Below are 15,031 nucleotides of genomic sequence, written 5' to 3'. Positions count from 1 at the left end.
AATCTTGTTTTAACAAGTAACCATTATCTGTCTAGTGATCTCCATGCTTTCACTGAAGAATGACTGAACATCTGTTCTTCTAACCTTAAATTCAGTCCAGAGGAAAAAGTTAGGTTAGTTTCTCTAAATACATTTTTAGGGACCCAAATGATAGTTCAGATTATAATCAGCATTTAACCATTAAGAATCTACTGCCCTTTAAAATGTGATGGTCTCTGGCAGCATTTTAATTACGTCGCCCTTTAACCCAGGTTTCAAATTTTACTCCAGTGAACTCAACTGAATTTGGCTCATTTTAAATGGAACTTTACTATATTTTTAAAATGATCATAGGAATGGTTAGATACATTCCAAGGTGGTATGTTATCTGCCTAATGACTCTGTATCTTTAAACTCACTGAGAACCAAGCAGTTTGCAAGAAGCAGGTGAAACGCGCAACTGCTGAACTGACATCTTCCTGTGGCCAATCTGATTTTTCCTAAGCTCTGGGAAAAAATGGTCTGCAGTGACCCTCCAGTTGATTGAATGTAAAATAGAAGAGTATGAAATGTGTTTTGTGAAGCAGAACTTTATGTCAGGTTAAGCTAGACACATCTCCTCCACTGAGTCTAAGCTCGTCAATTGTGCACCTAAAATTTTATGGGAAAGGATACTGTTTGATGCAGTCCACCAGTGGTCCATAACAGCAGTCGTTCACAGTGCACTGCAGACAAATAAGAGAAGGGGGCTAGGGTGGGGCAACTGCAGGAACTATTATGGTAAACAATATCCTAAAAGCAGTAATTACTTTTCTCCCCATACCCCCCAAAAAAGAAAGCTATTAAAAGGCTGTTCAGATTTAATCACAGAAAACAAAAATTGCATGCTTTTTATTCACTATAAAAGCAAGCTATTAAAAAGTGAAATGCTCTTCTCACAAATATTGCATTGCCATTTATGGCGCACCCTGACCTCAGTGATAGTTTATGATGACAGTAATTAAATGAGGTTTAAAATCCTTTACTCTGCTAGGCAGATAACAGCATTGCCACTGAAAATAGACAGCTGTGATTAATACCTGATAGACCTGATTTGCTAGAACTCCATCTGGAATCTGAGAAGGGTCCCGTAGCATACTATTTATAACAGACTTCGAGGCTGCAGAAGAAAAGAGATGAACTATTAGCGGAGAGCCAACACACTTTTAATGCAGCATGAAAAGTGACATATACCTACATATACACAAACCATGAAAATGAAAATGTTAACTTAGTAATATTTTTTACACTTTTTGCATCTAAGGGAAGCTTTAAATTAGACCGTTTTGCAAAGTATATAAGCCACATTGCCAGATTTGATGATGACATCAGTTTTTTAAGGTAAATTAACAAGTGTAGTCCTGAAACATATGTGTCTGTGCAGATAAATTAGCATTGGAAAAAAAAAGCAACAAAAATGATGAGAAAACACTTACCTCTTGAAGGTAGGTATTTTATAACCAAGAATATGTACACAGGGAGCTTAAGTAGAGCAAACAAAATACTTCAAAGAAGTCGATAAAAATAACTTTTAACCCAATAAAGCATCACTGTATTCTAGACCTTTCCAAAATATTTCTCATCAATTGTCAAAAAATGTCCATTCAACAGATAAGGAAGGTAGGTAAAAATGAATGACAATTGAATTTTAAATAACAAAACACTTGTGTGGGTGTGGGTACACAGATAAGAATTTTTCACCCAAAATATGCATCATTCACTTACAAATCAAGCCAAATTCACAGAGAACTGTGATGGAAGAAGGGAAGTGTTAAGGGGGCATCTAATACAGGAAATTTTATCGCAGGACATCCTTTGAGTAGCAGGTAGGAGACCCCAGCTGCTCACTGTAGGCACATGGCAGCCAAGGTGGCCAGAATTCCTCTTGATGCATGGCAGGAATGCAAGCTTCCAGATGGGTATCATACAGGGGTTTCCTAGGAATCAATTCTTTTGGGTCCTCTAGTGGAATCAGTATCAAAAATCTAGCAACATGGTTCAGGGTCTGTTCCTCTGCATACTGAATAACTACTTAGTTAATAAAATGAACACAGACCACAGATCTACATTATTCAAATTCTGAGATGGTAAGTGGTCTAAGTTTTTTACATTATTGTTATGTTCCGAAGTTCAGTACCATAGGAACACAGACAAATACGATAAATGTTAGTAAAAACCGTGGAATGCAATGGGGAGATTACATCTTAGTCACACAGGCATAGTATTGAGTCCACAAACCAGAAATGAAGCACAAGTATGGTCTGTTGTTAGTCACCTAACTGCATGCTCACAGCAACATTTAGGTACTTAAGAGCCACTTGTAAACTTGTGTTTCACTGCACATGGAGAGATGTGAGAGACCAAGAGACATTCTAAGAGTATCGCTGGAGCTGCCCTCTTGGGTCCCATTTCCCCCACTGGCTCTGCAACCTGGGCAAGTTATGCAGCCTTTCAAGTGTAATGTCTTCGTCTGCAGAAAGTGATGGTATTATGTGGACTACCTGAAACACTACTTTAGAGAACAGCCACAGTAGCGATTCCATCAGGGTTAAGTAATGATTAAGAACACAATCAGACTGAGGCATCTGCTTCACAGAAGCCGAGGTTGGATTCAATTTTATCTGAAAGCACCATGGATAACTGGTACAACTATTAGGAATGTGCAGCAGCAAACTGTCCTCTGGTAAAAGAAACTCATGGTAGCAACAGCACCAGATGGGCAATAATGTACCTAGGAAACTCATTTCGTTTTCTCAACTTGATTATAAGGCCTGGCCAGTGAAAGAAACCAAAGCAGTCACTGACACATTTAGTCACCTGGTCTGAGAGTACGTTCTCTGGTCTGCTGCTCAGTCCCCAGACAGGGCACCTCCATTCTTTTACGTTGCCATGACACTAGCAGAGAATCAAGGAAAGGGCAGCACCCTCTCCACATGTACCTGATCATGGCGACGGCGTTACACGGCCGACTCTCTCACATGAGGAAAGATTATGAAAACATAGAAGTGGCCCCAGAATATGACCACAAGTGCTCTTCTACAGAAAATTACTGACCTCATACCAGACTATATGCAAACTCATTGATAAATTAATAAAACAAAGGTTTTTTTTTTTTTTTTCCCCCAGAGAAGACAGACAATAAGAATCCAAGACAAAAAAAGAGCTGGCAATTTTTTTTAAGGTGGTGGTGGGGGTAAGTATTAAAATAAGAAACTGATGGAACAACTTTCCCCACAGCATACATTTTATTTTTTATTTTATTTATTTGAGAGGCAGAGTTACAGACAGAGAGAGGGAGAGACAGAGAGGAGTCTTTCATCCACTGGTTCACTCCCCGAATGGCTACAATGGCCAGAGCTGGGCTGATCCGAGGCTGGGGGCCAGGAGTTTCTTCTGGGTCTCCCATGTGGATGCAGGGGCCCAAACACTTGGAAGATCTTCCATTGCTTTCCCAGGCCATAGCAGTGAGCTGGACTGGAAGAGAAGCAGCTGGGACATGAACCGGTGTCCATATGGGATGCTATGTAGCCCACTATATCACAGTACCAGACCTCATAGTATACATTTTAGAATAGTGTGCTCATCAGGATCAATAATCAGAGCCAAAAAACTTGTCTGAAAATAGTTTGAATATGTTGAATGGTACAAAAAAGCTACACACTCAGTCCATATTCAATTTAAGTGTAGCAAAATGGTTACTCTCTGCTTGCAACTTGGCATTTTTTTAGGGAAGGAGAGAAAGCTCCAATAGGATTATAAAGTATCAGCTCCAGACCCAGCACATACCTGCTGTCCACATGTGGCTGTTGCCACTAAGACTTCACAAAAGTCTGCCACTGTGTTGGAACAAATCAGAGTGCACACTTACTTTTATGCACATTTTCCGAAGCTTGGGCCATCTCAAAATGATGATGGGTGAGGTTGGCACTGTGGTGTAGCAGCCGCCTGCAGTACAAGCATCCCATACGGGTGCCGTTTGGAGTCTCATCTGCTCCATTTCCAATCCAGCTACCTGCTAGTGTACCTGGGATAGCAGCAAAGATGGCCCAAATTCTTGGGCCCCTGCACCCACATGGGAGACTTGGAAGAAGCTCCTGGCTTCTCGGTTTGGCCTGGCCCAGCCCCAGCCGTTGTGGCCATTTGGGGAGTGAACCAGCAGATGGAAGATCTCTCTGACTCTCCTTCTCTCTAAATCTGCCTTTCAAATAAATAAATCCATAAAGAGAAAGAGAGAGAGAGAGAGAGAGAGAGACAGACAGACACCAATAGTCAACAATAGTCAAATAAGCCAGAAAAGTAAAGGCACCTGGACAATGCTGGGGTGCCTGGACAGAGGACCCTAGGAAAGCCTGAGCCTTTCACACATTGAAAATGTGTTCCTAGGCCACTTCTGGCCAGTTTGCATCCAGCTTTTCGGATTACACACGGACAGGAGTCCTGTTCTTCCTAACCATTCTGGAGGCATGAATTCTGTTGATTTCACAGTTTGCCTCAGCTACTGCTCCAACGGATGGGATTTGAATTTCTACCAAGCATGTTTTAAGCAGGAATGCATGAGTCACTTGAAGTTAAATCCACAAGAGAGAAGTGGTATCTGTGAAAGCACATTAAAGACAGGCAATAGGCAATGCCTGGGAAAAGGCATAATGGCTAAGATTGTCTTCTACTCATTGTGAAATATTTTGAATATAAAGAACCAGCAGATGGAAATCTCTCTCTCTGCCTCTGCCTATCTCTAACTCTGCCTTTCAAATAAATAAACAAATAAATCTAAAAAAAAAAAAAAAAAAAAGATTTAGGGCCGGTGCTGTGGTGCAGCAGGTTAACGCCCTGGCTTGAAGCGCCCCCATCCCATATGGGCACCAGTTCGATACCCGGCTGCTCCACTTCCGATCCGGCTCTCTGCTATGGCCTGGGAAAGCAGTAGAACATGGCCCAAGCGCTTGGGCCCCTGTACCCACGTGGGAGATCCAGAGGAGGCTTCTGGCTCCTGGCTTTGGATCGGCGCAGCTCCGGCCATTGCGACCAGTTGGGGAGTGAACCATAGGATGGAAGACTTCTCTCTCTCTGCCTCTCCTCTCTCTGCGTAACTCTGACTTTCAAATAAATAAATAAATCTTAAAAAAAAAAAAAAAGGACTCATGAACATAATATTAGGAAACTTCAAAAGGTTCATGGAAAAATGGGATTAAAAGATAATGTACATTTTCCATGATCTTTGGAGACCTGCTCATAACAAATATCCATGCATCTACCACCCCAACTTAACTTAGGAAACCGTAGTAAATTTAGATAGGATATTATTAATTTTTGCAAACGTTCTTTTTTCATTTATTAGTCTTGCTAGAGGTTGACTTACTTTACCAGTATTTTCAAGAAATAGGATTTTGGCTCTACCGCACCATTTTTTCCAATTTCATTTAATTTATCCTTTCTCATCATTAATTCCCCATTTTCTACTTCAAGTTTACTAAATTATTCTTTTACTAGCTATTGTTATAATTTATTTAAATCTTTTACCATATTTTAAAAAATTATCTGAAAGGCAGAGTTACAAAGCAAGAGAGAGGGAGAGATATCTTCCATCCACTGGTTCACTCTCCAAATGGCTGCAATGGCCAGAGCTGAGTAAGTCTGAAGCCAGGAGCTAAATTGGAAGTAGACCAATCAGGACTCAAACTGGCAACCATATGGGAGGCTGGCATTGCAGGCGGTGACTTTACCTGCTACACTATAACACTGACTCCTATTTATTTATTTAGGGAGGCAAAGAGAAAGATAGTAAGAGTGAGCGCTTCCATCCATTGGTTCACTCCCCAAAGTCTGCAATGGCTGAGGATGGCAAAAGACAGGACTCAATCCAGGTCTTTCACAATGGTGGCAGCAACCCACATCCTTAAGAAATCACAGTCGTTGTTTCCCAGGGTCTAAATTAGCAAGAAAGTGGAATCAAGAGTAGGACCAGGTATAGAAGCAAGGCAGTCCAATGTGGGACACAGGAATCCATAGTGGCTTCTTCAACACTCAGTCAAATGCCTGTCTCTACATCTAGTGCTTTTGTAGTCCTTTGAAAGAAAAATTTAAACTGAATATCTCATCTCTTTCTGTACCTGCTTCATCATTCTGCAGATAAGGAATTCAGAACACACTCCCTACAATCAGGAGTCACCCTCTCCCCACTGACCTCCAGGCCATCCCAGTTCTTCTGTTTGTAAACACACATTAATTTTGTGACAATCTGAACAGAACAAAGATGGCTAGACAGCAGTCTAACATTTCTTTGGGAGTGTCTGTAACAGTGTTTCTGGATGACATTAACATTTGAATTGGCAGACTGAACAACAACAACAAAAAAAAACCAACATACTGTCCTCCTTAATGTGAGCAGTCCTCACAGTCCAGTTCAGACTGGAACTAAAAAGCTTAACGAGAATTCCTGCTTTTCAGCTGGGGCATCTGTTTATCCCACCCTGCCTTTGGAGTCTAACTCAAACACTTGCTTTTCCTGGGTCTCAAGCTTAGTGGCCTTCAGCCTGGGACTAGGACCACACCATGGGCTCTCCTGGCTCCCCAAATTCCAACTGCAGATCTAGAGACTCACTAACTTTCATGTTGCAAAAGCCAATTCCTGGCTGGCGCCGTGGCTCAATAGGTTAATCCTCCACCTTGCGGCGCTGGAACAACGGGTTCTAGTCCCGGTCGGGGCACCGGATTCTGTCCCGGTTGCCCCTCTTCCAGGCCAGCTCTCTGCTGTGGCCCGGGAAGGCAGTGGAGGATGGCCCAAGTCCTTGGCCCTGCACCCCATGGGAGACCAGGAGAAGCACCTGGCTTCTGCCATCGGATCAGCACGGTGTGCTGGCCACAGCGCGGCAGCCGCAGCGGCCATTGGAGGGTGAACCAACGGCAAAAGGAAGACCTTTCTCGCTCGCTCTCTCTCACTACCTACTCTGCCTGTCAAAAAAAAAAAAAAAAAAAAAGCCAATTCCTTGTAATAAATTCCCCTCAGTTTTATATGTATCTTGTTAGTTCTGGTTCTCTGTAGAACCCTAATCATTGCTTTCCACTTCTTAAAATATTCAATTCTTTGATTTATCCATCTGTTTGCTAATCTCCTTTTTCAGCAGTGCTTCATAAATGCTACTCTCCACTTTTGGGTGTAATATTCTTGTTGCTGAAGTATCCCATTTATTAGTGCTTTCAGTTGGGACAACTGTGTAGTCAAACCTCATTGTCTTAACTTGTCTGGAAATATCTTTACTTAGTTATCATTCTTGAATGGTAGGATAGCTGAGTATACAATTACTGGCTAGTGGTTATTTTAATTCAACTCCTTTTTTTTTTTTTTTTTTTCCGGACAGGCAGAGTGGACAGTGAGAGAGAGAGACAGAGAGAAAGGTCTTCCTTTGCCATTGGTTCACCCTCCAAAGGCTGCCGCAGCCGGCGCACTGCGCTGCCGATGGCAGGAGCCAGGTACTTATCCTGGTCTCCCATGGGGTGCAGGGCCCAAGGACATGGGCCATCCTCCACTGCACTCCCGGGTCACAGCAGAGAGCTGGCCTGGAAGAGGGGCAACCGGGACAGAATCCGGTGCCCCGACCGGGACTAGAACCCGGTGTGCCGGCACCGCAAGGCGGAGGATTAGCCTAGTGAGCCGCGGCACCGGCCCAATTCAACTCTTTCAAGATAGGATTCTACTGTATTGGTATCTACTACTCCTAATGAGAACTCTACTATCAGTCTAACAATAATCCCTACATATGTACTTTGTTTATCTATCTCCAGTTATTTTTAGAATATTCTTTTATATTCAATGATTTTGTCATTTTCTTTTTGATAGTCAATGGTTTCGTTCAACCTAGGCATACCTATTTTTACTTAACCTGCTTAGTATTAACTATGTTTCATGAACCAAATGATAAGACTTGAGTCTAATCTGAATAATTCTGAGTTATTATGGCTTAGGCCTCCATTCTCTCCTCTGGAATTCTTATGGTAGACACCTGTTAGTTTTTTTCTATCCTCTAAGTCTCCTTCTCTGATAAAGTGTTCATATTTCTCATTTTTTCATCCTGTGCTATAAGAAAAGTGTTTTCCTTAGATTTATCCTAGAATTAACTCATCATTGTTCTAATCTAATTCTTTCAATCTAATTTTTTTTAAAGATTTATTTATTTATTTGAAAGAGTTACATAGAGAGCTGAGAGGCAGAGAGAGAGAGAGAGAGAGAGAGGTCTTCCATTCGCTGGTTCACTCCCTAGATTGCCACAATGGCCGGAGCTGCGCTGATCCAAAGCCAGGAGCCAGGAGCTTTTTCCAGGTCTCCCACGTGGGTACAGGGACCCAAGGACTTGGGCCATCTTGTACTGCTTTCCCAGGCCATAGCAGAGAGCTGGATGGGAAGTGGAACAGCCAGGTCTCAAATCGGTGCCTATATAGGATGCTGGCGTTTCAGGCGAGGGCATTAACTCACTGTACCACAGTGCTGGCCCCAATCTAATTTTCATCTCATCTTTTTGTATAATTTAATACAGGTGGCCCTCTGTATCTAGGGGTTCCACATGCATGAATTCAAGCAGTAACAAATCAAAAATATTTTCAAAACACTGCATCTGACTTTTCTTCTTGTCTCTATTCCTTAAATAAAACAATTTACATAGCATTTACATAGTATTAGGTATTATAGGTAATCTAGAGATGATTTAAAGTATACAGGAGCAAGGCCTTACATTATATGCAAATAATATGCCATTCATTTGACTTGAACATCTGTGGATTTTTGTATGGAAGTGGAGTCTTCGATCCAGTCCCCTACGAATACTATGGGAATGCTGCCTTTTACTCATCTAGTGAGCTCTTAACTTCAATGACTAATACTTCATGTCTAATTTTCATTTTTTAAAAAAATCTATCTGCTCTTTGTCCACCTATTCTTTCTTCTATTCAGCTTGTCTTTGAATTTGTTTAATAAACTAATATGCATGTATTATTTTTAGACTTGTTTTATAGTGTGTGTGTGTATATATATGTAGATATATTCTGTCTCATAATTTAATTTACAATGTCTTCATTTTCTCATCTCCATTCCATCACTGCCCTATTTCTCTGTCTATCTTTCCTGTGGTAGTCAGTTCCTTTGCTTGATTTATAAATTTTTACTGTGAACTTATTTCCAGCAAGAATAGTCTGACCTGCATTGTGGAAGGAACCATGACAAAGCGGTTTCATGTTTACTTTTGCAGATACCAGTTTTATTGTTAATTTCTTAGCTTGGGCTTCCTGCAGTAAACAAGAGTGTAAATTTGGACCCAAATCCACAAATGGTGCTGACTTGTTTCTAATTTCTCTTTTCCCTCTTAATATTCAACACAAGGCCATAAAGAGTGAGCAAGCTTCCTTGACATTGTCTCCATGCAAGTGCAGTTTCCCTAGCTTCCCCCCGCCCCCCACACACGGTTTAAACTCTATACAGAGGCTCATACAGCTCCTGATTGTACAAATGTCCTTCGAGGAAGCTGTAAGTCCCCTCACATCTACATATAAATCTAACCATCCCTATTTACCACTCTGGATATATATTCTCTTTCAACTTCTGGCCCCTGAAGATTTAATTTATTTTTGCTTATATTTCACTATGTATTTAAAAAGATTTTTAAACAACTATTGATCACTTTTATGTCTTTTGTCACAGAAATATGGCCCACCAACAAACACTCACTCTGCTCATTCTGTAGAAATTTTTGAAAACCTTTTAAAGAAGCTCAGGTAAATACCTGTTTCTAGTTTTTTTTTTTTTTTTAATTTATTTATTTCATTTATTTGAAAGGCAGAGTTAAAGAGAGACAGAAAAAGAGGTCTTCCATCTGCTAGTTCACTCCTCAAATGGCTGCAACAGCTGAGGCTTGGCCAGGCTGAAGCCAGGAGCCAGGTTCCTCCTCTGGATCTCTCCCACATGGAAGCAGGGGTCCAAGCACTTTGGCCATCTTCTGTTGCTTTCCAGGCACATTAGCAGGGAGCTAAATCAGAAGTGGAGCAGCCAGACTCAAATTGGTGTCTGTATGGGATTCTGGTGCTGCAGATGGCTGACTTTACCTGCTATGGCACAGCCCGGCTCCAAGATACAGTTTTAAAAATACAAATAGAAAAGGTCCCTTCCAAGAAGTTGGGAGTCCCAAAAAATAAAGGTAGGTAGATTCTTAACCCTCCTCTTAAGGTCTCTCTGTTCCAAGACACTGACTGGGCCAGGGTGAAGGAACCATGACCATTGATGGCTTGAAAATAAAAAATTATCCTGATTCCTCCAAAGGCTGCCAGTGCATCCTAGGCTAAAGTTCTATGCTAATGGAAAACAATACAACTTGTTTCTCTGTGAAAATCAGTTTACCTGTTGAGTCTGAAATATAATGTTCACCCTGCTACTTATTTTTGGAGGTGTGCATTAAGCCACTGTTTCTCAGCATGCTCATCACCGGGCAGCTGGGCTAGGCTCGGTGGCAACAGCCTGTTTCCATGTGGCCTCTACTAGGGTGGACTATCCGGGTGCTCGAGGACTCACTTTTATGGTAACTCACTTCCATGTTTGGCCCAGTCTGAACTCTGGCTTCTCACCTGGTGGGTCTCCCTAAGGTCTGTTTTTAGACTTCTCCTTGAAATGGTGGACAGGTTCCAAGAATAAGCATCCCAAAGAAGTAGGCAGAAGCTTAAAGTTATTTATGATCTAGGCTTAGAAGTCATGTAATAAGGCTACAATTTTATTTACATTTTCTTTAAAAGAAGAAAACTGTTTTCTAAAAGATAGGGGAACTTTGAAAATTGTAGCATAATGCTTTCAAAAAGGGGCAGTATGGGAGTAAGCATTTGGCATAGCAGTTAAGCCAATGCTTGGGATACCAACATCTCATTTCAGAGTATCTGTATTAGAGTCCCAGCTCTGATTCTAATTCTGCCTTCCTGCTAATGTGCACCGTGGGAGACAGCAGGTGATGGCTCAAGTACTTGGGTCCCTGACACATATATGGGAAACCTGACTGAGTTCTTGGCTCCTGGCTTTGGTCTGGCCCAGCCCTGACTGTTATAGGCACTTAGAGAATGAGCCAGCTTATGGGGTGGATTTCTTTCTTTCTCTCTCTCTGCCTTTAGATAAAATAAATAATTTGTTAAAAAAACAAAACAAAACAAACAAACAAACAACAGAGGCACAATGGATAGTGTCTGCCAGCAGAGTCTAGAATCAGCCAGACATCTACTAGCCATGGTATCTCAACAAATTAACATCTGTGACCCTCGGTTCCCTTGTCTGTAAAAGAGAATAACACTGGTGCTTACTTTGCAGAACTATTCTAAAGATGAAATGAAATAACACACTATAAAGCACTTATCTATTTGAGACCTGGACAGTTACACAAACTGTTTCACTGTTTGGCTGGTGTTAGATGATGGTGTGGGCTGGCTTCTGCCTTCCTAGGCTGCGTTAGCAATAAGCACAACATTACTCTCTATTGTCCAGAAGACAAATAAAGAATGACTTCATGAGATGTATATGAAGTCAGGGGCTTGTTTTTATCAACTATATATTGCCATAGCCTTGAAGAGACAGCCAGAAATGAATATATTTAACAGGAAGAATCTGGCAGTACTAGATTATCTCTTACCCCTTCTCCCTGATCCATACACACACTGCTTTGTGGCGCTTAGTGTACAATCCACTATCAAAACTGTTTTCAGAAAAGAACTTGGTAAAAGTCCTTTCCACTTTCTTGTGTATCAGGTTAACACACTGTCACTCAGAGGAAGGGAGGTATAGTTTAAGTCTTCTCTGTAACCATGTAATAGATGCCCCACCACCCAAGCTAGGGGCATTTCAAGCATCAGCAATCAAGCAAGTAAAGACTGTTCAAAAATCACTGACATCACATCCATTTTTATAGCTCCTACTCTCCTTAGTATAAGGTCAGGTAAGCAGTCAGCTACTGCTAGAAGGTACTGAAGCAAATATGCAGGTGAATCATCTGTGATGCCAAGCCCCTTGCAAGTTCTGCCTATTGCAAAGAACATGTTTTATCTGCACTAAAACAAAAGTAAGACTACATAGAGTTGAGAGCCCTAATCCAAGCCTATACATAGGGTTAACCATAATAGGGAAATCAGTGAGGGCTGGTGTGAGTTGCATGACAGGAGTGGGGAGAAAACCAAGGATGAGTAAGGGAAGGACTTACTGTGGTTGCTCCGGAGGCTGAACGCCAAAGCAAAGCCTAGTTCACAGTGACTGCTGGTTTAAGACTTTTGGACATCAGAGTCATGAAGGTCCCAAGCTACATCTCTATCGGGGTTTACTAGTCTGTGTCTTTCCTGAACAATTTTCATATCACCAGTGGCCCACAGCAGCCCTACTTATCCTTATAGTGGAGAATTCCTCAGGAATTCCAGGCACTGCTTCATGAGCTCTCCCACGGCACAAGAGTGATCTCTAAGTCAGTTCGATCCCATTTGACAACTTGAATAAGATATACCTTTTAACATTAGGGAATCCTTTAGGGACAACTCAATTCTGCTCTGTAACTAGCACACAACCATGTAAGAAATAGACTACAGTCATCAAGTGTAAAAGTATCATGTTTGGACAAGGGGAAGATGCCTCCAAGTAGGAGTGTTCTCACTTTTCAGAACCTCATCTCAGGAAACTTGCAGCTTTACACTCACTGTATACTATTAACCCTTACACTCCAAATGTGTGTCAGTTGATATTTATTAACCACCTGGTTAAGATCATGAACACAATTCCTCCCAGATCACCTCCCCCACCCCCATCTTCCTAATCCAGAATTTTTTTTTTTCCATCTTACTTTTTGGCAAAAAGTTCAAGACCCTGTTCAATTCTTGCCTCTTGTGTTAAAGCCTGCCATTATTTTTCCAATCCACCTGTGTTTTTCCATCTCATTTCGTGGAGTGAGGGGGAACTCATATTTTCTACTAATCACTTGGCATCTGACTTGTCAACTGTTGACAAGAGATTGAACAGCATGGTAAAATTTAAGACAATGCCACATTCTTAAAAACTTGATGTTTCACCTGGCATACAAAAAGACGTGCTGTAATTCCTCAGCATTGTCTTTAGATATCCAAGCTCTTTTACAAGGAGGAAGAATCAGACTCATCTTTTGATCACTTCAAGGTGATAAGTTGACCGCTTGTTTGAAACTCTTAAGTTTCAAATTTCAGGCTCAGTTTCATGTGACCCTAAATTTGGCTGACTTAGACATTTCTTAACCTTCTTCATGATGACCCACCTAAGAAGATGTTTTAGATTTTTTTTTTTCTTAATTGCTTCTCCCCTGAGAAACTTGAATGCGACAGATACACTTGTCTATTTGTTGTGCAAAATCACCCTCTGTAAGAACACAGGGTTTACTTGAAGACTAAAGAAACTGGTTAGCAACTTTCCTGTAAGCAGTAATATTTCTATGTTATCACTGCAGATTTGCTTTGTGCAAAATTGCTACTCGATAAATTGCCGAAGCATTTCATAAAGAAATCGACAAATGAAAGAGAAAGCTATTTAAAATTAAGCTCTACCTAAGTGTTCTATATACCTACTTCTATGTTCTCTCTCTCTCTCGATCTATTTTATTTATTTGAAAGTCAGAGTTACACAGAGACAGAGAGGGAGAGACAAAGAAAGGCCTTCTATCTGCTCTGTTGGTTCACTCCCCAAAGGGCTGCAAAGGCAGGGGTTGGGCCAGTCCAAATCCAGGAGCTTCATTTAGGTCTCCTATGTGGGTTCAGGGACCCAAGCACTTGGGCTATTCTCCACAGCCTTCCCAAGAGAATTATCAGAAAGCTGGATCAGAAGTGGAGCAGCCAGGACTCGAACCAGCACCTATATGGGATGCTGGCACTGCAGGCAACTGTTTAATCTGCTACACAACAATGCTGGCCTTATTCTGTACTCTTAAAGCAAATTTTAGGTATCTAAATAGATGTGACTTAATTTGAGCTTTTGTCTTTACTGAAGAGTGGACTTTAAAAAACATGTAATTGTTTTCAGGAAATTCAGACCAAGATGCAATAGGGAACAGCGGATCTTTAGATAAATGTTGAGAGCACCCAATAGAATGTCTTGCAAAAGAGAAGTGCATATTATAGACACAGCCATGTAAAGTGACTTTACTAGGCCATAATATATTTTTTCAACACTTATGTATTATTTTTAAGTACTTTATATCAAATGATTCTCAACAGTTTATAACATGTAAGATATAATTATGTTTCCTTTAAAAAATATAATTAAGTAAATGACTCAAAATATCATGTAAACCTGAATGCAGTATTTATTATGGTATTATGTAATGTGGCATTATACAGCTATGGGAAAATCTACAAACATTATATTCAAATTTCTAAAATTTTGGAAATAGTTTAATATTTGTACCAAGTCAGTTGAGCATTCAGGAAATAGGGTTACTCAATCTACCTAATAACAAGTTTTCATTTGTAAAATAACAACAACAAAACCCAGAGAACATATACTACATGCTTCAACATACTTGGTATTAACCTCAACTCCACCTGTGTTGAGTCACCGAATTTTCAGAGTGTACCTACAAGGTGTCATAAATGAAGAAATCAAGACATGGGAATTTAAATAATTTGCCTAAAGTCCCATTTCTCCTTGGCAGTGGGGCATGACTTGGACTTAGCCAGTCACCCTCCTAATTACCAGGTTATTCACCAACACTGTTCCCACAGTACTCCAAGGCAAACCTAAATAGTCTAGATCAACACATCTTATTTATAAGAGCTGAACATACTTTCCATTGCTATTCCCTCCTCCCTTCTGGAGTTCCAATTCAATTATTAGCAAGAAACATGTCATGACACTTACTATTCTCTGCAGAGTAAAGATAGGGAGACACAATGAAGTTGAGCTCTCTCATCTATGCTCATTGGGCCCAGCAGGAGAGTTGAATCACAGGTAAAAAGAAGATTCCAGATCAAGATCAGGAGAGGAAATCAATGG

The 15,031-nt window shown here is 40.9% G+C and overlaps 1 protein-coding gene across 10 annotated transcripts in view; it reads right to left on the bottom strand.

The window, feature by feature from the left end:
• Positions 1–15,031, bottom strand: part of CDIN1 (CDAN1 interacting nuclease 1) — a 241,057-nt gene that overhangs the window by 129,716 nt on the left and 96,310 nt on the right. For all 10 annotated transcript variants that reach the window (XM_089309417.1, XM_089309413.1, XM_051822094.3 and 7 more), the window contains exons 6-7: positions 1,059–1,138; positions 655–704 (exon numbers count right to left, since the gene is read on the bottom strand). In XM_089309417.1, the coding sequence (XP_089165543.1) occupies positions 655–704; positions 1,059–1,138 (130 nt within the window). The remainder of the gene's footprint in view (positions 1–654; positions 705–1,058; positions 1,139–15,031) is intronic.

The sequence above is a fragment of the Oryctolagus cuniculus genome, chromosome 12 (genome assembly GCF_051225735.1).
Source record: "Oryctolagus cuniculus isolate XC-2025 breed Fujian yellow rabbit chromosome 12, ASM5122573v1, whole genome shotgun sequence".
NCBI lineage: Eukaryota > Metazoa > Chordata > Mammalia > Lagomorpha > Leporidae > Oryctolagus > Oryctolagus cuniculus.
The sequence above is the reverse complement of the archived record's forward strand: the minus strand, read 5'-3'. Positions and strand labels throughout refer to the sequence as shown.